This window comes from Chelonia mydas, chromosome 8 (genome assembly GCF_015237465.2).
Source record: "Chelonia mydas isolate rCheMyd1 chromosome 8, rCheMyd1.pri.v2, whole genome shotgun sequence".
Classification (NCBI taxonomy): domain Eukaryota; kingdom Metazoa; phylum Chordata; order Testudines; family Cheloniidae; genus Chelonia; species Chelonia mydas.
The window spans coordinates 85,586,886-85,611,704 of record NC_057854.1 but is presented as its reverse complement, the minus strand read 5'-3'; the positions used below and the strand labels follow the sequence as shown (position 1 = coordinate 85,611,704).

The 24,819-nt window shown below is 44.1% G+C and overlaps 1 protein-coding gene across 6 annotated transcripts in view; it reads left to right on the top strand.

The window, feature by feature from the left end:
• The window catches only part of LRRC7 (leucine rich repeat containing 7), a 358,746-nt gene that overhangs the window by 278,311 nt on the left and 55,616 nt on the right, over positions 1-24,819 (top strand). For all 6 annotated transcript variants that reach the window (XM_043520844.1, XM_027825894.3, XM_043520845.1 and 3 more), the window contains exons 16-17: positions 590-714; positions 21,237-21,437. In XM_043520844.1, the coding sequence (XP_043376779.1) occupies positions 590-714; positions 21,237-21,437 (326 nt within the window). The remainder of the gene's footprint in view (positions 1-589; positions 715-21,236; positions 21,438-24,819) is intronic.

The window sequence follows — 24,819 nt, the reverse complement described above, 5'->3', positions numbered from 1 at the left end:
TTTTCTTTTTTTGGGGTGGGGAGTATCAGCATTATGCCTTCTGACACACTGTGTAAACCCCCTGAATTCACTTCATTAGGATTGCCTGGGGCCAATGAAAGGCAGAATTTTGTCTGATACTTACATTAGACAGGAGGATGGCCAGTGCTCTTTCATAGATCTGGTAGCAGGAGGCACTCATCTAGTGAGTTTCCACCACTTTCCCATCCTCCCTATTCTGACCTAAACTACAGTAAGATGGGATACATCTTAACCTTCTGCTAAAGCAATCCTGTGACTTCACTAGGAGTCTTGAAATCCCATATTTGACAATATTTAGTTCAAACACAACCAGTTTGCACCACCCCTTTCAACTTCACCTTATTACATTAAAAATTATGCCACTTGTTTATAGGTTGTGACAAATTTTTGTCACTTTTCACACCCTTTGGATGATTTAACTGTGAAACCCAAGGTGCAGGCCTCAGCACAACAAACATTTTTGTCATTTAGAGTTTAAACTACGTTTCATTTGTTTTGCTTGGTGCACTAATTCCACATTCTGTTACAAAGCAGTTTTACTAAGATATTACCTGAATTTTAACTGTAGATTTCCAGTCAGACAGCGATAGCTTTAACCCTACTTTATGGGAGGAGCAGCGACAGCAACGGATGACGGTAGCCTTTGAATTTGAAGAGAAAAAGGAAGCGGAGGAAAATGCAGGAAAAGTTAAGGTAACTAGTTAGACTTCACTTTTTCTTGCTTTATATATTGTGGACAAAAGTTCTCATACACAAATGCCATGGTAACATGTTTTTAGTTTTTAAACTTGCAGAGAGTGTTTGAGACCAAATATTATCATTCATGAAAAATGAGGGGTCTGTTTTCCCTGCAGTATGCACTAATAATTTCCATTCATGCTCTTGTTACCTGACTGTCAAATTCTGAGTTTCTTCTTTAAGTGCTTGCTCATGTCCATTCTATGCTAGTTGTGTGCATGCCGTGTGCACTGTTGCCGGAGACTTTTCCCTTAGTGGTTTCCATAGGGCCATCTCTAGCACCTTCTGGAGTCATGTGACAATGCGCCAATACAAGGGGCACCGCCAGCCACACACACTCTCGGTTCCTTCTTACCACCCATGATGGTTACTGGAATGATCCTTCTTGCTGTGCCAAGGTCTCTTTCCAGTTGTTTGGACTTTCTCAGTTTATTCTTAATGTAGTTACTGTAGTTAGTGTATATAGTTTTTAGAGTTAACATATATAGTCGTGTAAATAGTTGTCCCTGTCATTGAGGGACTTTTCACCCCAGGGACTGGGCATGCCTCAGGCTTCAAGACATGTGCCTCTTGCGACAAGCCGATGCCAGTGAGTGACCCACACTATAAGTGTCTAAAGCGTCTGGAGGAATCTTATGATAAAGATAAGTGCCAGATCTGCAGGGACTTCAGACCTCACACTAGAAAAGACAGGGACATTTGACTGAAGGCCATTCTCCTGGAGGTGGCCCTCAGAAAATTTTCGGAACCAAGCCATTCTAAATCGGTGCCAAGCACTTCGACATTCGTTCAGAGTGCTCCACTGGCACCGTGCTTTTCCTGGCACTGTTCTCCATCTCTGATGCTGAGGAAGAAGCATAACAAACACTGAGAGAGGGTGCTCTCTTGTGCAGAAGAGGGATAAGTGGGGAATGGACTAGACCGATGAGTCCAGCTTGGGGCCTACCGCCGACTACTGGAAGCAGCTGCTATGCTAGGCTTCCTTTGACACCGGAGGCGTTCCAGGCAGCAAAGGACCTGCTGTCTCTCCTGATTCCGCCAACCCTGCAGGGACCACCAGCAGCCAAGGCGTCCAGGAACAGGGGAGAGCAGGAAGCACAGAGCTCCTTCCCGGGACTGGCCACCTTGGCTCCCCCTAGGAGCAAGCCTTCCATGATCCTGGCACAATGGTCACTGACCTGCCACTGATCCCCAGACTGCTGGGACCACCTGGTGGCAGAAGCGGGTTCTGCTTCATATGGTCGCCACAGGAAGAATCTTCTTCGTAGTCCAAAGGGAAATCCTTTGCCCCACCAAAATCTTCCACCAGTACCCACCAGACTTTTGGTACTGGTCCTCTGGCTGGCAGATGGCAAGCAAGCCAAGGGCCAATGCAGTGGCCATATTGGAACCCCGGGAGTATTTGCTGGTACCGGCACCCCCTTCTCACCACTCACACTCAGTGGCCTCAGAGAGATGCACTATCAGCCCTAGCTGCTTGGCACCAGACCCTGATTCTGGTACTGATCCCAGTGGATGTAGTGGAGGCAGAGGAGGAGGAGGGAGCTCCCCCTTCTTCATCATTCGCAGCTGAAGCTGTGGCAGGACACAGTAAGTTACTCCCTCGGAACAATATCAGGGCCCACCAAGACCTCCTTAAAAGAGTCACTGTGAACCCGGGTCTGGAGATTGAGGAGCTTAAGGAGTCAGCACACAGCCTGATCAACATCCTGGTGGCAGCTGCCCCCTCCAAAGTGGTATTGCCCATCAGTGAAATGGTGATGAGGCCAGTCAAAACGCTGTGGCAAACCCGATCTTCTCTGCCCCGCATCTCAAAGAGGGCAGAGAAGAAATACTATGTACCTGGGGGTCCCTGGTAGTGTCAGCAGGAAATGAGCGGGACAGGCAGGGTTATTTGAGTGCCAGCCCTAAGAATAAAGATGCCAAAAGACTAGACCTTTTTGGGCAGAAAGTTTATTCAACAGGCAGCCTCCAGTTACATATTTCCAAAGCAGGCTTTGCTAGGGAGGTATGATTTTAATCTATAGGACTCATTGTCCAAATTTAGGGACTCCCTCCTGCAGGAGTCGAGACAGGAGTTCATAGCAGTCTTGGAGGAGAGCAAGATTGTGAGGAGGATCTCCCTCCAGGTGGCTCTGGATGCAGCAGACTCAGCTGCAAGGACTATGGTGTCTGCAATCACCATGAGGCATTGTTCATGGCTCCAGTCCTTGGACCTCCCTCACAAGGTTCAACAGGATCTACTCTTTGAAGACTCCTCCCTGTTTTCGGAGCAGAGACTCAAAGCTTCACTGCCTCAAGGACACGAGGGCTGCCCTGCCGACCTTAGGACTTGATATGCTCTCAGCATCCCGAAAGCACTTTAAACCCCAGCAGCCTTCCAAATTTGTGGCACCTCCCAGACAGGAGCCCCACAAAAGAAAAGGGAAAGGTTACAAGCCTTGCCAACCCCTCCCGTCCACTTCCGTCTTCCAGTTGAGCGCTCATAGATATCCCGGTAGGGCCAACCAGGCCTTTTGAAGGTGTGCCCAATGGCATTATACCAGTCTCAGCTCTGGATCCAGCCCCTCTTTTGTTTTTGGACCATCTTGTCACCCTTCAGCACAGCGTGGTCATGTATAACATTGGACCATTGGGTCCTCAGTACTGTAACAGTCGGTTACATCCTCCAGTTTGTGTCCACCCCTCCCTCCCAACCCAGTCCCTCCTCAGGGACTCTTCTCACGAGCAACTAGTCGCCCAGGAGGTGCAATCCCTCCTATGTGTGGGGGCCATAAAGGAAGGTCCCCGAGACTTGAGAAGGAAGGGGTTTTACTCCCAGTGTTTCCTAATACCAAAGGGGGTCTACAGCCTATCATGGACCTGCATCATCTCAACAGATATCTCAGTTAACTAAGGTTCTGTATGGTCTCCTTGGTCTCCCATCATTTCCTCCCTGGATCCAGGAAACTGGTACACTGCCCTCAACATAAAGGATGTTTATTTTCACATGTCTATCTTCCATGGCCACAGAATTTTTCAGGTTTGTAGTGGGTCAATGCTGCTATCAATTCACCGGTCTTCCATTTGACCTATCGCCAGCCCCATGGGTCTTCACAAAGTGTATGGCAGTAGTAGTATATCAGTCTTCCTCAAGCTCCAAGGTGATCAAAGGTTGGTCACAGGCTCAGGTACAGCACAGCATCAGTACAGTCTGGGCCACATTCCAGGCACTGGGCCGGCTGATAAACAAGGAAAAGTCAGCTCTGGTCCTGGTTCAGAGGATAGAGTTCATTGGGGAAGTGCTTGACTCGTCCCAAGCCTGCTGGTACAGTATGCACTTCAGCCCTCTCTAGATGTGGCTGGCATCAGTCTACTCCCTAAGTAGGCACCATTTAGATTCAGTGCTCACAGTCCCACTTCCAGTCCCATCTTCCATGACCTGGTGGAAAGACCAAGGATCAGTAATGAAGAGGGTAGCCTTTACTGCCCCTTAACTCTCGGTCACTTTAGTCTTGGACACATCAGACATAGGGTGTGGAGCCCACCTCTGCAACCTCAGGACCCAGGGCTCTAGTCCCAAGAAGAACTCTTCCTACATATAAACGTCAGGTAACTCAGGGCAGTATGCTTAGCTTGCCAAGTGTTACTTCCGCACATCTCAGACCAAGTGGTGCAGGTCTTGACAGACAACACTGCATCCATGTTTTACACCAACAAGCAGGAAGCGGCTTGATCTTCAGCCTTGTGCTGTCTTCTGGATGTGGGACTTCTGCTTGAAACATACCATTCAGCTTGAGGCGATGCATCTCCCGGGAGCCTGAAACATACCAGCAGATCACCTCAGCAGAGTCTTTCCTCTCACCACAGGTAGTCTCTTCACCCGGAGGTCGTCAGTGTCATCTTCCAGAGATGGAGGCCTTCCCAGGTTGACCTCTTCACCACCAAGCAGAACAGGAAATGCCATTAGTTCTGCTTGCTGCACAGCTCCTGCTCCAATGCCTTCCTGCTCTAGTGAGCAGACCATCTACTGTACACCTTTCCTCCAATCACCTGGGTTCACAAGGTTCTCCTAAAAATCAAATTGGGCAAGGTGAGGGTCATCCTGATAGCACACCACCATTGGTTTGGCATACTTCTGGGCCTCTCGGTGGCAGCCCCACTCATGCTCCCACTCTGCCCAGACTTGATCTCAGAAGACCACGGCAGGTTGCTTCACCCAAACCTTGCCTCCCTGTTCCTGATGGCATGGATGCTGCGTGGCTGAACTCCAAGGAACTGGCCTGCTCAGATCAGGTTTGACAGGTCTTGCTAAGCAATAGAAAGCTTCCACCAAGGCTACCTACTTGGCCCAGTGGAAATGTTTCTGTTGTTGGGCCTTGGAATGGAATCTCTCTCCCTTCTGATCTTCCCTGCAGCCTATCTGGCTCACCTAAAGCAGCAAGGTCTGGCTGTTGCATCTATTAAGGTTCATTTGACAGCCATTTCAGCCTTCCACCCTCCAGTGAACGGTATTTTCTCACGAGTTGATGGTCCAGTTTCTCAAGGGGCTGGAAAGACTCCATCCTCAAGTTTGCGAGCCCCCCCTTAGGACTTAAACCTTGTCCTATCAAGGCTCACAGGGGCCCCCTTCGAGTTGTTAGCATCGTGCTCCCTACTGCTTCTCTCCTGGAAGGTCACCTTCCTGGTGGCTATCACCTTGGCCAAAAGGATTTCTGAGATCAAAGCCCTTACGTTGGCACCTCCTTACATGGTGTTCTTCAAGGACAAGGTACAACTACGTCCCTATCCAGCCTTTCTACCAAAGGTGGTGTCACAATTCCACAATAACCAGGTCATTTTTCTACCTGTCTTTTTCCCAAAACCTCATAAGTCTGCTGAGGAATGTTGGCTTCATGTGTTGGACTTTAGGTAGGCCCTCGCCTTTTATATTGAAAGGACTAAGCCAATAAGGGAAAAATCTCTGGCAACAGTGCATGCGGCGCACGCTCACCTAGCATGGAATGGGAATGAGCAACACATCTCGAAGAACAACAGTTATGGAAGGTTAATAACCATTTTTCCCCGTGATACTCTAAGACCCATAATATTTTGCCTTGCTGTTTAGATACAAAGGTGATAGGTGCCTCCATAAATACCTGAGATACATTTTATGAATGCATGGAGACAGAAAATTGCACATGAATGTTTGCAACCTGGTCTGGCAGCACTGAAATGATACTGGCTGCCACAGTCTAAGTGCATCTTGACATGCCCTTCTTGTGACAGCCCAGGTAAAGAATAATAATGTGAGAGAGATGCAAGCTGATAGCCAATTAGAGATGGTCCTTTTACAACAGGCTAATCTTACACATTCATATCAAATGAATGAAATACACTTTCTAGGGATCTTTTTCCATTTTATACTAAATACAAGAGATGAAGTTAGCTCCCTCAGTGTAGAAAGATATAATAAGGAATGCTATTGGATGTAGGGACAAATATTAGTAGAACGAATTAATGGTGACATCACTTCCACTGCTACATACTACTTTGGGATACTTAGAAGGAGTAAAAAGGAATTCATAATTCACATAACATGCAGAAAACAGAGCACTTAGCACACAGGATTAGATGCTGTTTTGGAGCACTTAGCCATAGCCCTGAGTAGGTGACTCATGAGGCAGAATCCTCCCCCACTCCCGCCCCACAGTTCCCCCTTCGCTACCTTATAGCCTTTTAATTAATACTTACATTTTATGTGATCCCTAAATTCCTTTATCAAATGATACGTCAAAGAGGGCCATGTTGTAGCCATAACTGTTCAAGGAATGGAGAGTGAAAAGAGCATCCTCCCAGTTCGTGCACTCTATATAGAGAGCCTGGACCATTTTCTGGGCCTGAGTGAGAGTTTTAAATGAGTGTAACTCCAGGATTGTCATTGGAGTCGTTTTTTATTTTCATGGGTGTGAGAGCATCATCAGTTCCATCTGTCCTCAGGTGGGCACAAAAACGTCTAGTGAATTATTACAGAATGAATACTTCACCGTTGTAAGTCTTTGACCATTACTGTAAGAGACCCAAACCAGAAAATGACATCTGAGATAATGTCTTATGAGCAACAATAAAATCACAGCTTTTTAAATTCTAAAAAATAAATCAAAAACTTAATAAAATTATGGCTTCTATTTGTATTTTATGTTTGGAGTTTCAATTTTCTTTTGACTTTTTTTCTTTTGTTTTATTATGAGTCCTCTTCCACTTGGTTGTGATCAGATTAAATACACTCTAGTCCACTGTTTATTTGGTGTTAAATAGAAAATACATTGACTTAAAAGTCATGCACTCATAATTAATAGGTTACATTGAAATCTTACAGGAGATTGATCACAGTTTTCTGGTTCAGTACATAAGTACAAACCCAGTGAACAGTGGATTAAAATGCCAGTTTTATCCATTAGTATATTATCAGTTCAAAAAACCAAAAATTGCACTATAGACCTTTTCTAACAATTTAGAAATGAGCTGGAACAGAATACCATTCTTGTATTAACATAGTATTACTGCTTCATAATGTGAAGAATTTGTAGTCCTATTAGCTCTGTATAGTAGAATATTACTTCTAGTTCTAAAAATACAGTGTGACATAAATATAATTTAGTTACAATTGTTAAAAGACACATAATAATATAGAAAATTGCCAATAAACTAAAAGAGTTTCCATTACAATACAAAGAACCTTTTTTGTCTTTGTGTATGTTTGTAATGTTTCCTAAAGAATTTTCAGAACTATATTTTAACATTGTGTATGAATAACTATGATAACATGATTGTACAGAAAATGTTCACAGTATTATTACTACTGTTACTTGGATGGTGTTCATGTTTCTTATGCACTTAGTTAAATTATAACAAAGCATTTTGAAATAGTTGCATACTTTTATATATACAAAAACTACTATGTTAATCATAGGGCACTAGAAATTTTCAAATGTTAATAGAGATGCTAGCAGTCAAAATCTTGACTTCCAGCTCTAAGAGGTGAGGAAATCTAAATTGCATCATATGCTATTTGCCAGTACTCAGTTATGGAAAGCATTGTCCTTTTCTGTCTATAGCATTCATAGAATCATAAAAGTGTAGGACTGGAAGGGACCTCAGTAGGTCAGTCCAGTCCCCTGCACTTGAGGCAGGAATAAGTAATGACTAGACCATTCCTCAGAGGTATTTGTCTAACCTGTTCTTAAAAGCTTCTAATGATGGAGATTCCACAGCCTTCCTAGGCAATTTGTTACAGTGCTTAGGTGCCCTGACAGTTCAGAAGTTTTCCAAATCTTCAACCTAAATCTCCCTTGCTGCAATTAACCCCATTCCTTCTTGTCCTATCCTCAGAGGTTAACGAGAACAATTTTTCACCCTTCTCCTTGTAACAACCTTTTACGTACTTGAAAACTATTATCACAATGGTTCCCAAACTTGTTCCGCCGCTTGTGCAAGGAAAGCCCCTGGTGGGTCGTGCCGGTTTGTTTACCTGCTGCATCTGCAGGTTCAGCCGATCCCTTGGCCCGCGCCGCTTCCAGCAGCTCCCATTGGCCTGGAGCAGTGAACCACGGCCACTGGGAGCCACAATTGGCCGAATCTGCGGACGCGGCAGGTAAACAAACTGGCGCGGCCCGCCCGGGGCTTTCCCTGCACAAGCAGTGAAACAAGTTTGGGAACCGCTGTATTATCATGTTCCCCCTCAGTCTTCTCTTCTCCAGACTAAACAAACACAATTTTTTCAGTCTTCCCTCCTAGGTCAGGTTTTCTAGACATTTTATTATTTTTGTTGCTCTCCTGTTACCCGGGGTTTTCCACATCCAAAGTTCTTGATAACTTTACTCTTGACAAGGAGATGTCAGGAAATAAATCAATGGGGACACAGCCATCTGACTAATAGATGGTTGACACAAGCAGTACAATACCACAGTGCTCTTACTTAAAGCTACACTTTATTTAGTCTTAAGCACTGACGCACGTACGCAACAGATTAGTAAAACACCCCAACCCTCAATAATTACTGAAGCTGGAATGGTTTTTGAGTGGTACAGCTGTAGCCATCCGATGGCCAATCTTTTGTCTGCCAGTGGGGTCCTAAGATGTGTCCACAAAGTGATCCAACTATTCCAAACTTATCCACCCTTATTTATTGTGTTAGTATGACAATAAAATATCAATCAAAAAACTTAAGGAAGCAATTTCAAAGGTTAAACAAGAGTTTTCCTCAGATCTCTCATTAGATGTGTTTTTGCAAAGTCTGTACGTTGACCGTCCTGACAAACACATCCCAGAGGGCAAATATAGATAAGCTTCCTGTTTTCTAAAAATACATTCCTCAGCAATTTCAACAGAGATCTTATCAGGAAGGATGCAAGGAAAGGCTCTCTTCTTGTGGTCACTCAAATCTACTCCCCTCCTGGTTTAGTTATGCTGAGGCCTACTGACTTGACTGTTTTTGGTGATAAGCATGATAATCAATATTCCAGCTACTGATAGTGGTCCAGGCAATTTGCTGATCCACCAAAATCTCCCTGTACACTCCTTCTGGACTTTGTCCACATCTTTCCTGAATGTGATGCCTAGAAATGGACACACTACTCCAGTTGAGCACTTATCAGGGCAGAGTAGAGCGGAAGGATTACTTCTCATGTCTTACTTACAATACTCCTACTGATACGTCCCAGAATGCTGTTTGCTTTTTTTGCAGCAGTGTTATACTGTTGACTCATATTTAGCTTGTGAACCACTCTGACTCCCAGATCTCTTTCTGCAGTACTCCTTCCTAAGCAGTCATTTCCCATTTTGTATGTGTGCAATTGATTGATCTCTACTAAGAGGAGTACTTGGCATTTGTCCATATTGAGTTTCATCCTATTTACTTCAGACCGTTTCTTCAGTTTGTCCAGATCATTTTGAATTTTAGTCCTGTCCTCCAAAACACTTGCAACACCTCTCAGCTTGGTATCATCCACAAACTTTATAAGTGTACTTTCTATGCCATTGTCTTAATCATTTACGAAGATATTGAACAGAACTGGATCCAGGACCGATCCCTGTGGTACCCCACTCGATACGCCCTTCCAGCTTGACTGTGAACCACTGATAACTACTCTCTGGGAATGATTTTCCAGCCAGTTATGCACCCTCTTATGGTAGCTCAATCTAGGCTATATTTCCCTAGTTTGTTTATGAGAAACATCATACAAGATGGTATCAAAAGCCTTACAAAAGTCAAGGTATACCACATCTACCACTTCCCCTGTATCCACAAGGCTTGTTACTCTGTCAAAGAAAGCTGTTAGGTTGGTTTGACATGATTTGTTCTTGACAAATCTATGTTGACTGTTACTTATTATCTTTTAGGTGTTTGAAAATTGATTGCTTGATTATTTGCTCCGAGTACTGAAGTTCTGCTGATTGGTCTGTAACTTCCTGGGTTGTCCTTTTCCCCCTTCTTATAGATTGGCAGTACATTTTCCCTATTTCAGTCCTCTGTAATGTCTCCTGTCTTCCATTAATTTTTGAAAATAATTGCTAATGGGTCAGGTATCACCTCAGTCAGCTCCTTGAGTATTCTAGGATGTATTTAATCAGGCCCTGCCGACTTGAAGACATCTAATTTTTAACTTGTTCTTTCCCTATTTTAGCCTGAGAGCCTGCCTCATTTTCATTAGCATTCCCTTTTTTAGACGTCTGATTGCTTCTAACCTTTTGGTGAAAACTGAAACAAAAAAATCATTTAGTACTGTCATTTCCACATGTTCTGTTATTGTCTTTCCCCCACTCATTGAGTAATGGGCCTTGGTCATCCTCTTGCTTCTAATGTATTTATAGAATGTCGTCTTGTTATTTTTTATGTCTCTAGCTCATTTAATCTCATTTTATGCCTTGGCCTTTCTAATTTTGTCTGTACATGCTTGTGTTGGCTTTTTTTTAATATTCTTCCTTCATAATTTGACCTAGTTTCCACTTTTTGTAGGATTCTTTTTTGAGTTTCAGAACATCAAAGATCTCCTGATTAACCCCAGGTGGTCTCTTCTATATTTCCTATCTTTCCTATGCAGTGGGGTAATAATGTTTCTTTGAAAAACTGCCAACTCTCTTGAACTGTTTTTTCCCTTAGACTTGCTTCCCATGGGATCTTACCTACCAACTCCCTGATTATGCTAAAGTCTGCCTTCTTGAAATCCATTCTTTATTCTGTTTCTTTATTTTCTCTCCTACTATTCATTAGAATCATGAACGCCATCATTTCATGATTACTTTCACCCAAGTTGCCTTCCAGTTTCAAATTCTCAACCAGTTCCTCCCTATTAGTCAAAATCAAATCAAGAACAATCTCTCCTCTAGTGCTTTCTCCATCTTCTGAAATAAAAAATTGTTTCCAGTCATTAAAACATATTTCATCATATCATATTTATACTTATATACATTACAAACACAGCATGAATATCTATTTCAGTGCAATATGAATGTGTTTCAATAGTGATGTTTCACTTGAATAAACTGTACTTTTTAAAAGAAGACATACTGTGCAGGACAAATGTTCTGTACTTTGGTTCAAATGATGCACTTTACTGTGCAGTGCAGAAGGAGCAAGTATAAACAAAACTGGCCTTGTGTTCAGAATGCATGGAAATAGGGATCAACACCAGGGTGACATGATCTGCTTCTCCTTCCTGGGAAAGCTTCTGCATGTGAACAACATTTGGTTGTGGCTTTGCAGATTTGAGAAAGGTCATATTAGAGTGGAGATAGTTGGAACAAGGGAGGAGATGCTCTGCATGATGCGCTTTTCCCCTCAATCCATGAATTTTCCATTCATGATTCAAGATGCCAAACTAGAATTCATGGTGTGTGGAGTAGAATTTGCACTCAGTGTTCTTCTTTGAGTGCTGTCCCTTGTGGGTGCTCCACATTAAGTGTTTGTGCACCCCTGCACTCATAATCGGAGGTTTGTAGTAGCAGTACCTGGTTGGGTCTCACATGCATGGTCCCCATCTCGCACAGCTTCAGGCAGTTAACTGGTGTTGTGCGACCAACCCCCCTCAGTTCTTTCTCTACCACCTTTGGCTTTGAGTCGGAGAACTTAGCAGCGCCTCGCTACTTACTTCTTTTAGCCTATTTACTACCGTTATTTAGTTAGGATAGTTAGTTGATTCATTTTTCTCTTTCCCCCATCGCCTCTTTTAAAAAAAAATTATTTTATTATTATTAGTCTCCTCATTAGAAGCTGGGTTTTAGTTGATCCTTTAGGATAGTCAGCCTCTCTGGGGGCAAAAGCCTGACAGGAATGCCCTGTTCCCCGGGCTTTAATCATTGCCTTACCCGGAGGCTCTCCATACCACTTTTGGACAGATGTGCTCATTGTGTTCGCTGCCTAGGCGAAACACACAACACAGAAGTGTCCTCAATGCCAAAAGTTAACTGACCAAACAAGAAAGGCTAGAGACTTACAACTAAAACTCCTTCTCATGGAGAAGTCTCTCAGACCAGCGTCTAAGCCCAAAGCCTGGACCCCACCTGGACAAGCCGCACCAACCATGGCTTCTGATAAGGGTCCTTCCACCACCCAGGCTTCTGATCAACCTGCTAAAAAAAGTGTCCAACAAATGGGTAACTACCTCCCCAATGCAGGAAATAGCCAAGAAGTGCCATTCCGCAAACGGCATCAGCATCGGCCGCTCAAGGCGCCGAGACAGCAGGACCATCAGGCACCGCTGGTAACGCGGGACGTAAGGACTCTAAAAGAGCCACCTCGGATGTAGGCACTAAGGGGAAATCAAAACCCCATGCCTCAGCATTGATGCAGCCAAAGCTGCAATAAACATACAGCAGTGCAGCACCAGTGCAGACTGTGGCTCACTCTTTGATCCACGCACCAGCACAGCCTATGGTGCTGGCATATACATTGTGGCTCCCAGCACTGACGATCATGCAGCCTCTGGTGCAGATTATGCAGACACCGCAGCAGCTCCTATGGCACAAAGTTCTCTTAGTCAGATCTACACCTGACTCTCCCATCCTCGACACCAAATCTCCTTGCGACTCCCTCACACTCCACTCCACCCTTTTCGAGCAATGATGAGGCGGCTGAGGAAGGACAAATAGATTCTCCTCTACACTCTCATGCCCACCATGAGCCGCTGTGACGCTCTGTACCTCGGGGGAACACCTTACACCCCCATGTTCATCCTTATAATATGATTGTGTGGTATCCAGTGCAAAGTTTGTCATGTCGGGTGTGTTCAGAAGGCTCATGACACACTGAGCATTGTTGTTATAGTAATGTTATAGGTTGTAATTTCAGGCATATAGTTATGAGGCTGAAAATGTGTCCTCAAGCCCGGCAAAACTCTCCAAGAGCAGAGGGGCAGTTCACACCTCATCAGGGCATGTATAGGACAAACCCAGCCCAGCCCCACAGGAACAAAGGACACTGGCCTAGGCAGCAACAAAGGATCTGTTGGACTCTCGAGTGTCACCCCCCTTCCCTTCGTTAGTCAGGGACTACGATGAGGTAATGCTCATCTGACTCTGAAGAGGGGTGGGGGACAAAGCCAAGAAGGAAGAAAGAACATGATAAAAGGGAGAGACCTTTGCCATGCTCTTCCTCTCTCTTCCACCTCCATCTACAGACATCACCACTAAGGGCAACCAGCCAGCCTGCAGTGAGAAGCATCTAAGTTTGTAAGGCATTGAAAATGTTAAGATCAGCTTAGAATGCTTTTATTTCATTTGACCAAATCTGACTTGTTATGCTTTGACTTATAATCATTTAAAATCTATCTTTGTAGTTAATACATTTGTTTGTTTATTCTGCCTGAAGTAGTGGGGAAGTACCTCAGACCAGGAAGGGGCACTATCTACCCACCTGTCACATCTTCCCCAGATTACGCCGTCATGCCCATATGGGGGATGATTTCAAACAATTCCAGGACCTATTTAAAAGGGTGGCTAGCTCTCTGGACATCTATCTGGAAGAAGTCCAGGTGACACAGCACAAACTAATGGACACTTTGAATACTTCCTCTTCTTCCAAAATTGCTTTACCTATAGACGATAATAATGAAACCTGTCAAGACCACTTGAAAGACCCCTGCAACTGCTCCTCCAGTCTGCAAGAGGTCTGACAAAAAAATATTATGTGCCAGCGCAGGGCACAGAGTTCCTCTTCTCCCATCCGGCGCTCAATTCACTGGTGTCGACGCAGGCCATGAACATGGCAGAGAGTCACATCCCATATCACACCTTATGATAAGGACTAGAAAAGACTCAAATTTTTCGACCGCAAGGCTTATTCTTCGGCTACACTACACTTCCGAATAGCCAGTTATGAGGCCTTGCTGGCAAAGAATGATTATAATAACTACAAAAAGTTTTATGAATGTATTGCATTTATTTCTGAAGATAAAAAAGAACTATTTACAGCACTTGTGGCAGAGGGACAACTCATCTCTAGAACAGCCCTCCATGCTGCACTAGATTCTGCGGACACAGCTGCAAGATCAGTGACGACCGCAGTGGTGATGAGGAGAGCCTCATGGCTCCATCTCTCTGGGTTCCCTAGGGAAGTACAGTCCACGGTCAAAGACTTCGAGGGGCCCAAACTCTTTGCCACAAAGACGGATGACTCTCCATATGCTCAAAGATTCACGGGTGACATTCAGATCTCTGGGGATCTATACATCTAGACCCAAGAAAAGACGGAGGAGTTACTATGCCCCTCAACGCTACCGCCACACTATGCCCTTCAATGCTACTGCCACAACAACAGCAGTATGAATCACAAGGTCGCATACAGAGACCATCGAGGAGACCACAGCCTACTCCTCCATCATCTGCGTTGTAGCCATCCGCATCCAGGCAACTAATCTGAACCCTTGGTTGAGGGCCTGAGAACCCAATGTCTGTCTGTCTGCTGGAGACATTATTCTTTCCTGACCATTCAGAGATCACCAAGTTCTGTTTTATCCAATTTGGAAAACCATCACATTCGACAGATAGGTGCTAGAAATCATACAAACTGGTTACTCCATCCACTTTCTTTTCAAACCCCCTATCCATCCTCCCTCCCCATCTCTCTTCCACAGGCACCAACTTTTGTTGGTGCCGATGGGTGCGCACGCCCCCCCAACCCCGATTCCGCCCCCTCCCTGCCCCTGTTGGATCCCTCCCCAAATCCCCGCCCTGGCCCTGCCTCTTCCCCAAGCATGCCGTGTTCCCCCTCCTCCCCCTTCCCTCCCAGGCTTGCCGTGCGGAACAGCTGTTTCGCAGCGCAGGCGCTGAGAGGAAGGGGGGAGAAGCAGGACGCATCGGTCCGCTCAGGGGAGGAGGCGGAGTGGAAGCGGAGGTGAGCTGGGGCAGGGGGGCGGGTTGGGGAGCTGCCAGTGGGTGCTACACATCCACCAATTTTTCCCCATGGGTCTCCAGCCCCGGAGCACCCACGGAGTCGGCGCCTATGCCCTCTTCAGGGACCCCCTCATGAGCATCTACTGCATCAGGACGTAATCCATCTCATACATCTAAGAGCAGTAGAACCCATTCCAACAAAACACAGAGGGAGGGGATTTTATTCCCACTATTTTCTCACGAAGGAAAAGTCGGGTGGGTGGAGACGCATACTTGACTTATGGCGACTCAACAAGATTGTGAAGACACAACAATTCAAGATGGTCACACTAGGCACCATAATCCCAGCACTAGAAAGAGGGGAGTGGTTTTCGGCCCTCGACCTCCTGGATGTGTATTTTCATATAACGATCCATCCCTCCCATCGGAGGTTTCTCCGATTTACTATTGGACAGGAACATTTCCAATACAAGGTTCTTCCTTTCAGCCTCTCCACTGCCCCTCAAGTTTTTTCAAAGATAGTAGCAGTGGTTGCAACCTACCTCTGCAGAAACGGAATCATGATATTCCCGTTCTTGGATGACTGCCTGCTGAAAGCACCAACACGGCAAGCAGCCTTACAACCCACCAAACAGATGGACCCTCTTTATGAGATTAGGCCTCCAAATAAATGCAAAAATATCTACTCTAACACCTGTGCAACAGCTAGAGTTCATTGGGGCCCATCTCAATTTTCCTGAGGTCACAGACTCTACCAAGGCAACGCTTTATCACTCGAACCAATCTCAGATCCATGGAATGAAACAGTCCACAGGTATCTGCCAGGACTAGCCTTCAACTTTTCGGCCACATGGCTACCATGACCTTTGTCATGAGACACACGAGATTACACATGCGTTACCTGCAAGCGTGGCTCCATATAAACTATGTCCTCCACAGACACAGCATAAACAAACGCCTCACTATGCCAAACAAAATAAGACTCCCTACTCTGGTGGACACAACCAGACAATGTCTGCACAGAGGTGCCCTTCGTTCAGAAGACCCCAACACTAACCATCACTACGGACGCTTCGTTCTTGGGCTGGAGGGGCACATCTGCATCCGCATTCTATCCAGAGCCGCTGGTCCCCTGCAGAATCCCTTCTCCACATAAATCTGTTAGAACTGTGAGCCATCCGCAATGCCTGCTCCAACTTCCTGCCAGTCATCAAAGTCAAGACCATTCAGATCCTTACAGACAACCTGGCTTGTATGTTTTACATAAACAGACAAGGGAGAGCACGATCGCACTGCCTGTGCATGGAAGCCATGAGACTCTGGCAATGATGCATCATATGACTGGAGGGGTGTTAATGAGCTACTTCACCTGGAATGGTCCCTTGAAATATGTGTTATTTACTTATGCTAAACAATCTGTTCAAATCTTATATTTAGCAGTGGCACTTTGAGTTAGGCTATGTCTACACTGTGCAGCTTATAGTGACACAGCTGTGCTGCTAAAGCCTTGCTGCTGTAAGGTACACAGTGTAGCCGCTCTTTGTCTGCAGGAGAGAGCTCCCCTGCCGACAAAATAAAACCACCCCCAATGAGGGGTTGGTAGCTTCATTGTCGGGAGAGTCTCTCCCACTGACAAAGCGCTGTCCACACTTGTGCTTTTTGTTGGTAAAACTTTTGTTAGTCAGGGGTGTGTTTTTTTCACACCCCTGAGCGACAAAAGTTTTACCAATGAAGGTGCAGTGTAGACATAGCCTTAGTTTCCCAGACCTGAAGAAGAGCTCTGTGTAAGCTCAAAAGCTTGTCTCTCTCACCAACAGAAGTTGGTCCAATAAAAGATATTACCTCACCCACCTTGTCTCCCTAATGCAGGGGTAATCAATAGGCAGACCATGATCCAAATCTAGACCAGACACTTTTGAGTGGACCGCAGGGGCAGAGGCGATACGTGGACAGCTCCAGATGCCTCCGGAGGATACTCCCAGAAGCAAGGAGTTAGCACTGCTCCTGGCAGACGCATTGTGTGTGTCCCTGCAGTGCTGGGAGGGAGCAGCTGTGTATTAACGCCTAGGCCGACAAGGCAAATTTGCAGGGGCAGCAAATTTATAACAGGTTTCAGAGTAACAGCCGTGTTAGTCTGTATTCGCAAAAAGAAAAGGAGTACTTGTGGCACCTTAGAGACTAACCAATTTATTTGAGCATAAGCTTTCGTGAGCTACAGCTCACTTCATCGGCCAGAGGCTGCTTCCCCCGGTGCTGGTTTGTGCCCTCTGCCCCCGTACCAACTCCACCCCTTCCCTGCCCCCATTCCCGCACCCTCCCTGTCCCTATTGGTCCTCTTCCCCAAATCCCTGCCCCGGCCCCACCTCCTCTCCTGAGTGTGCCATGTTCCCCCCTTTTTCCCCCTCCTTTGCGAAGTTGTTTCGCGCAAAAGCACTGACAGGGAGCGGGGAGAAGCAGGACCCGGCAGTGCGCACAGGGGAGGAGGTGGAGGTGAGCTGGGGCAGGGCGGGGTGGCAATTATTTCAGGACCTAGGGGCTGCAAAATCTTTAATCCGCCACTGGGAGGGAGGAAGCAGCAGGCTGAGCTCCTCCTTCTGTCCCCCTCACATGGGACTGCTTTGCCTTCCCTGCTGCTGGAGTCTCAGCACTGCTGCCTGCTTTGCAGACCATCTACAGCACTGGTTCTCAACCTTTCTAGATTACTTTACCCCTTTCATGAGTCTGATGTGTCTTGCATACCCCAGGGTTTCACCTCTCTTAAAAACTACTTGCTTAGAAGATCAGACATAAAAATCCAAAAGTCAGAGCACACTATTACTGACAAATTGCTTACTTTCTCATTTTTACCATATAGTTATAAAAGAAATCAATTGGAATATAAATATTGTACTTACATTTCAGTGTATAGAGCAGTATAAGCAAGTCCTTGTATGAAATTTTATTTGTACTGACTTCGCTAGTGCTTTTTATGTAGCCTGTTGTAAAACAAGGCAAATATCTAGATTAGTTGATGTACCCTCTGGAAGACTTCTGTGTACCCCCAGGGGTACGTGTACCCCTGGTTGAGAATCAGTGATCTACAGGTGAGAGGCAGTGTGGGAAGGCAAAGCGGCCCCATGGGGGTGGGGGCGGGAGAAGGAGCTGAGCCAGCTGCCCTACTGCTTCCTCTCTTCCTGGCTGCAGGGACACATGGAGAGTGCCACTTCCAGGGGCGGTGCTGCCTCCTGGAAAATTGCGGGGGGGGCATGTGACCCCACAGAATCTTTCATTTGGGCCCTCCACTAGCCACAGTCACATATAGCCTCTGCACGCAGGCTGAAGCTGAGCACAGAGCCATGCTTGTGCTTCAAGTGGTCCCCGTAGCCCCTCCCACCCCTAAGCGGTGCCCGGAGCCCGCTCCCTGGCCTTGTGCCTCCCCTCCCCAAGTGGTCCCTGGAGCTCCCCACCCTGGCTTCATGTCCTCCCCTTTTCTGTCCTTTGGGGCCAATCCCCAGAGTCCTCTCCAGCCCCTGCTCCTTCAGCCTGCCTCTTTCCCATCCCAGTCCACTTCCAGTCACCCGCTTCTGCCACATCCCGGCCTCCCCCCTTCTCTTCAGGGATGCTATCTGGAGTCTTCTTGGTCCTTCCTGCTACCCAGAACCTCCTTCTTGTCCCTCTGCTATCCCGGCCCCCAAAAGGAGCATCGCACTGCTAGTGGATCATAGTCCAACAACTTCACCTCCTGGCTCCGAGCTCAAAAGTACTCACACACATTCACATCCAGCTTTGCTGCCCAACTCCCAGCCCATACCCATTCCTCTCCCACCCCATCTTTGCTATTTGGCTCAATTGGTGGGGAAGCACTTCAAATTTGTTGAACCATGTAGTTCAAACCAGTCCCGTATGTCCCGTTTTCAGTTTAGGGAAATAAGGTCCCCTTACTCTCCGGGCAGGGAGGGTGGGAAGCTGGCAGGTGATCGGGAAGCTTGTGGGGCGGGGGGACGGGGGGGGGCAATTGCGGGTTAGGAGAGGGGATCTGGGTGAGGGTCTGGACCTTGACTATACCTTGACCAAGAAATTTGGACCTATACAAAAAATAATTGACTGCCCATGCTCTAATGTAACTTCAGTCATATTTCCAGTATGAAGGAGGACTACAGAGAAGCACAGAATGTTTTTGTGAATACAAGTCTGTCACTTAACATGTAGGGCCAGATTTCTGGGGGGAGAGTGCTAGTACCCTGTGCAACTCTAGTGATTTCAGCTGAGTTTTATAACTCAGCACAGAATTTGGTTTGTTGTTTGGATATTTAATTAAATCATTGGTATTGGGTAACCGATTTTTATTGGAGTTGTGCATAACTTTCACTTTGTATCTTTCATACTTGAAATTGACGGTAAATCAGTTATTGTCTGCTGAAATGTATTTGATATTTGACATTTAAAAAGAAATTCTTCCATTCAGGAATTTAGCATTTTGGAAGTTTTTTTCCTCCAGTGACATGCTACGTCTGAGGTAGCATTAAATGTGAAATATAAAAGAATACTAATACAAAGGAAATCTAGAATTCATTGGTAATTGTTATTCTTAATATCATTTTAATATCAATTATGAAAATGCATGCATCCCAACAGATTTTTGTCTAGCACAGCTGCCAGTATTTTTTTTACTAAATGGTTAATACAGTGATAAACTGAGTCTTATTGAAGACCATTGTATTGTATGTCTTGCCTCTCTTTATGTAGCTCATTTAGATACAGTGTATTTTTCAATACTCCTTCATCATGCATAGACTGTTTGGCTTGATTCCCAGTCACCCATAAGGTTATATTCTTCCATTTAAATCATGGCCCAGATTTTGTGGTAAATCAAATGCATAATTAGGCCACATATAAATATTATTTCCTTCAACTGTAAATCAACCAATGCTTTAGCAAGGCTATATTTTACACATCATTTCCAATTTCTTTTTCCTGTGGGAGTTCCATATTAACTTGTAATATAGTAATCATACATTTACATTTTGTATTTAAAAGCATGTCAAAACATACTATCTTTAATATATACTTTATTATAGTAGAGAACTGAATACTAGTTCCCATAGCTTTTAGTTTTCAAATCAGTCATGTTTTTGAATTTCTAGGACATGCATATCAACAGATGTCTGCTGCATTTGGGGACCTTTAGAAAATTTTCTAAGTAGAAAATATATCTCTGATAGAAATTAAGATGCTATTATGTATATCTTTAAGGAATTAGTTATGCCACCCTGAGTCACACTGAGTAGTATAGGAAATCAACAGGGCTATACAGGACTATCAGGAGTAAGGTACCATTCAGTGTGACTCACTGCTAAGTCACTAAGGATTTATTCTCCTGTTTTTGTTTATGCATAAGAATAGATCTCATTGACATCACTGCAAGCTACATGTACATATCAAGGGAAAAATAGTTCCCCAGTAGGTTAGATTTTGCCCTCAGTTATTCTGATGTAAATCCAAAATAACTCCAATGAATATAGGAAAATTATTCTGGATTTTCACAGATGTCATTAAGAACAGGATGTGATCTGATCTGATAGTGGTCTTAATCCGAGAGTAGAATATGAACCTCAATATTCTTACATGGTAAAAAACTGAACATAAAGGGAAAAATTCTGATCTGTGATTGACATCAGAGGGGGAAGTTATACTTTAGATAGACACTAGTATAACTGAAATTAGATTCCAGCCCACAGACTTTGAAAATGACTCGTAATTAGATCTCAGTGACATTTTTCAAACAAAACTTTGTGAATTAATGTTGAATTTGCTAAATTGTTTAGCAAAGAAAGAAATGTTTAATTTTGACATTTTTTAAATGAATCATTTTGATTTTTTGATTGAAACTACTGTTTGAATTTTGCTTCAGTTTAATTTTTTTAAAGGTAAAAACAATGATGTCAAATGAAACAAAACGTTCAACCACTGAACTGAAAAATCAGTTATTCACACAGCTCATAGTGACAAATGTATGTAGCACATTTCTCAAATATTTTAATTCACTGCTTGTACATTATACACTTATCCATAGTACTGTAACCATAGATTTAACTTGCATGTTATTTTTATTTTGTATTTGTGCTTTAATTCTTTTGATAAATGTTTAGGTTGAAATAAATCTAAAACGTTATCCAACTCCATACCCAGAAGATTTAAAGAACATGGTAAAATCTGTTCAAAATCTGGTTGGTAAAACAAGCCATGGAGTGAGGCCTGAGAACTCAACACCAGCTGCCAACAGTGAGCAAACTATGAAAGAAAAGTATGAGCACAAGTGGCCTATGGCAGCAAAGGAGATTTCAGTGGAGGTAATATTACAAGATTATTGTTACTTTCCAGAGCTCAATGTGGGTTTTAACCTGGCTCTATTACATTGTTTTATATCTGATCTTAAAATCATAGGCAATTGTTTCTGGTTTTAACTTTTTTATTAGAATCAGATTAATTTTTCCTAGTTTTTCTTTAAAATTAATTAAGACTCATTTTCTAAATTTTCAGTCTGAATTTACATAAGGATCTATTCTGCTGTTCATGTGTGTCTGTAACTCTCCTAAATTTTAATGGCAGTGAGATATACATAGCAGTAGCAGAATAGACTATATAATAATTTACATCTCAGTCATATACTCATAAGTGTCTTCTTGATTCAGATATGTAATGGCAAATATAATGATTTAGGGCAAGAGTCTGCCATTTACTCACATTGAGTCTGATCCTAAGGTTACTGAAGTCAACAAGAGTCTTTCCATTGACTTCAATGAACTTTACGTCAGGCCCATTCAATAGTATTTACTGCAGAAGTCTCATAGATGTCAGTTGGACTACTTATGAAGTAAGGTACTATTCATTGTGAGTTGCGGAACCTGCTCCTTAAAAAATAGATACTTACCAAAAGAAGGTAAGTCCTTATATTGTCCTTATATTGTAAAAGGCTGCAATTCTAGCGTGAACATTGTTGAAAGTTGTTTCCAAAATTTAGTACTAGCTATATGGAGCCAAATTCAGAGCTGGTGTAAGTCAATTCCTTTGATTTCAGTGGACATTTGCTCACTTATACAAAGTCTGAAGTTAGACTCTTTTTTAAACCAATTAATTACAATTTAAAAACACGAATTACAGCTATGATGATGCTTGCAGTACTTACTGATCATTTTATAACATACCTGGAGAGATCCATGGAAAGCACCTCACACACTTTTGGAAGCCCCTACAAAACCCAGATTTTAAAAAGAAAATAAATTAGAAAACAAAGTCATGCAATCTTTATCAAATTTTCTTTTCACTTCTTTGTAATTTAACTGTTACAATTGATGCATTATCCTTGAAAGGTACCACCCTGTGGCCGGCCGTTGCTGTGTAATTACATTAATTTGTCTTCTCCCATTGTGCATGTACCACTGCAGATTGGGTTGTTTTCACACATCCAATAGTCCTAGTAACCGTTGCTCCACTTATTGCACTGGTATGTGTTTCATTTACAGTGACAATATTTCCATTTCTTTTGGGCTTGTTCTTATTAAAGCACACTTTAGCACACTTATTTTCCCTTGGGACTGCTTCCACAAATGTTCGCAAAATCTAGGTACTGCTTCAGCTGCGTTCTTTGAATCAGAGTTTTCAAAATCAAATAATTTGCTGTTTTCTTTATAGTCCTTGAATCGAAATGTTATTTCTTTTAACTCTCTGAAATACATTCTAATCATTTAACTTTCACCAAATGTTGTTACAATCCTGTTCCTTCAGTCAGGGTGTTTGTGCCATTTTGTTCTCATCAACTAGATAAATCTGTATTGTATCATTTAGCTTTGAACAGCAGGGAGCCCGGAGCCCAGGTGGCACCTGGTCCAGGAGCCAGGAGCCCAGGTAGCAGCTGGGCTCCCAGTGGGAAACAGAGAGCCCAGGTGGCAGCCTGGCGGGGAGCGGGAAGCCCAGGTGGGGGACTAGGGAGCCCAGGCGGTAGCCTGGTGAGGACCGGGGAGCTGGGTGGCAGCCCAGCTGGGAGTGGGGAGGTATCAGGGCTCTCAGCGGGGAGCCAGGAGCCTGGGTGGCAGCCCAGCCTGAAGTGGACACCGTGGGTGGCAGCCAGGCGGGAGGGCAGGAGCTGGGGGGCAGCCGGGGTCTAGCTGGAGCTCCCCACTCACCCCAGGGTAACAGTCCAAGCTGTGAGCCACATGTGGGGTTCATAGCAGGGAGCCTAACAGCCTTTCTTTTCAATTTCATGGTTCTGGAGGGGAGCTGTGAAATTGACAAGCATGATAGCCCACAGCCGTTGTAAGTAACAGTGTCTATATGGACACTGTGCTGCCCTAACTACACCAAGCTAATCCCTGCGCCTCTTGTGGAAGTGGAATTATGATATCGCTGTAGTAAGGCATTTACATCGGTGGGAGCAAGGCTGTAGTGTAGACACTGACACAATTAGGTCAGTGTAAGGCAGCTTACATTGACCTAACTCTGTAGTGTAGACCAAGCAATAGAAAATAAAGCATTCCAAAAGAGCCACCTGTCTGATTCAGACAACATTCATAACTTGACTTTGAAAATCCCATACAGGAAGAAGAAAGAACATACAGAAAGTTCAGAGGTACAATAAGAAACTTAACATGCAGTGTGCTTCAAAAATTACAGTATATCACAGCTTGAGAATGCTACACATGTACATTTTCAAAAAGGACATTGGATGATAAGTTTGTATACTGGGATGGAAACTGACTGATGCATTGGCAAAATGTTATTAAATAATGGCCAGCTTTAAGTTGTGTGTGTGTTTATTATGTTGTATAGGAAATACAAAATAGTATAAAGGAACTGTAACTCTGGTGTATCAAAATAATTTAAGGTCTTGAATATATTACAATAAACATGGAGTATGTGTCAGAAACAAATATATATATTCGTTGTGCCAACACTGAGGGACTGACTAAACTGGCTGACAAGGAATTTAAGGAATTTTGAGAAGGCATAACTACATGTAAGGCAAAAACATTAAACTATCACTACAGAAGTATAATAGTACTCTCGAAGGACTGTATATGTGGCAATCCTCTCACTTATATTTGCTTTCAATCATATTACTAAAAGCAATTAATAAAGTATAAACCTTATAAAACTATGAAAATAAGAGCAATAGTAACATGGTTTTAGTGTACAATATTGTACATTTTTAATTAATGAAATTGTGTTTTCGAATATTGCATCTCTTTCCCTCCTTTCATCTTCTCCACAAAGTCATGTAACTCACTATTGATGGAATAACTGCCAACAAAGTGCTGGGGACACAGAGCCTTATAGTGCCTCAACCCCCCTCCACCTTCTGAAGCAGAAGTGCTCAGCTACAAATATACCTCCAGCAAGGCTCAAACCACCTCTCTTCCCCCAACATTCCCTCTATCACTCCTGCTTATAAATGTCAACTTTTTCCTCCCTCTCCCTTCTAACACCACTCATTCCCTACCTCTCTCTCTACTACCAACTCTCCTCTGCCAAATGTCCATTCTTCTCCCATGACAGAGACCATCATTCCCTCTTCCCCAAACCTGTGTCCACTCTTCTCAAAAGGTCTTTTCTGAATCTGTCTTCACCCTAACTCATCGACCGTCCATGTCTCTCCCCAAGGCTGTGTCCCATACCAGCCTTCCTACTCCTTGAGGCTGGGTACCCCCCACAAGGCAATCCCTTGGAGCCTGTGTT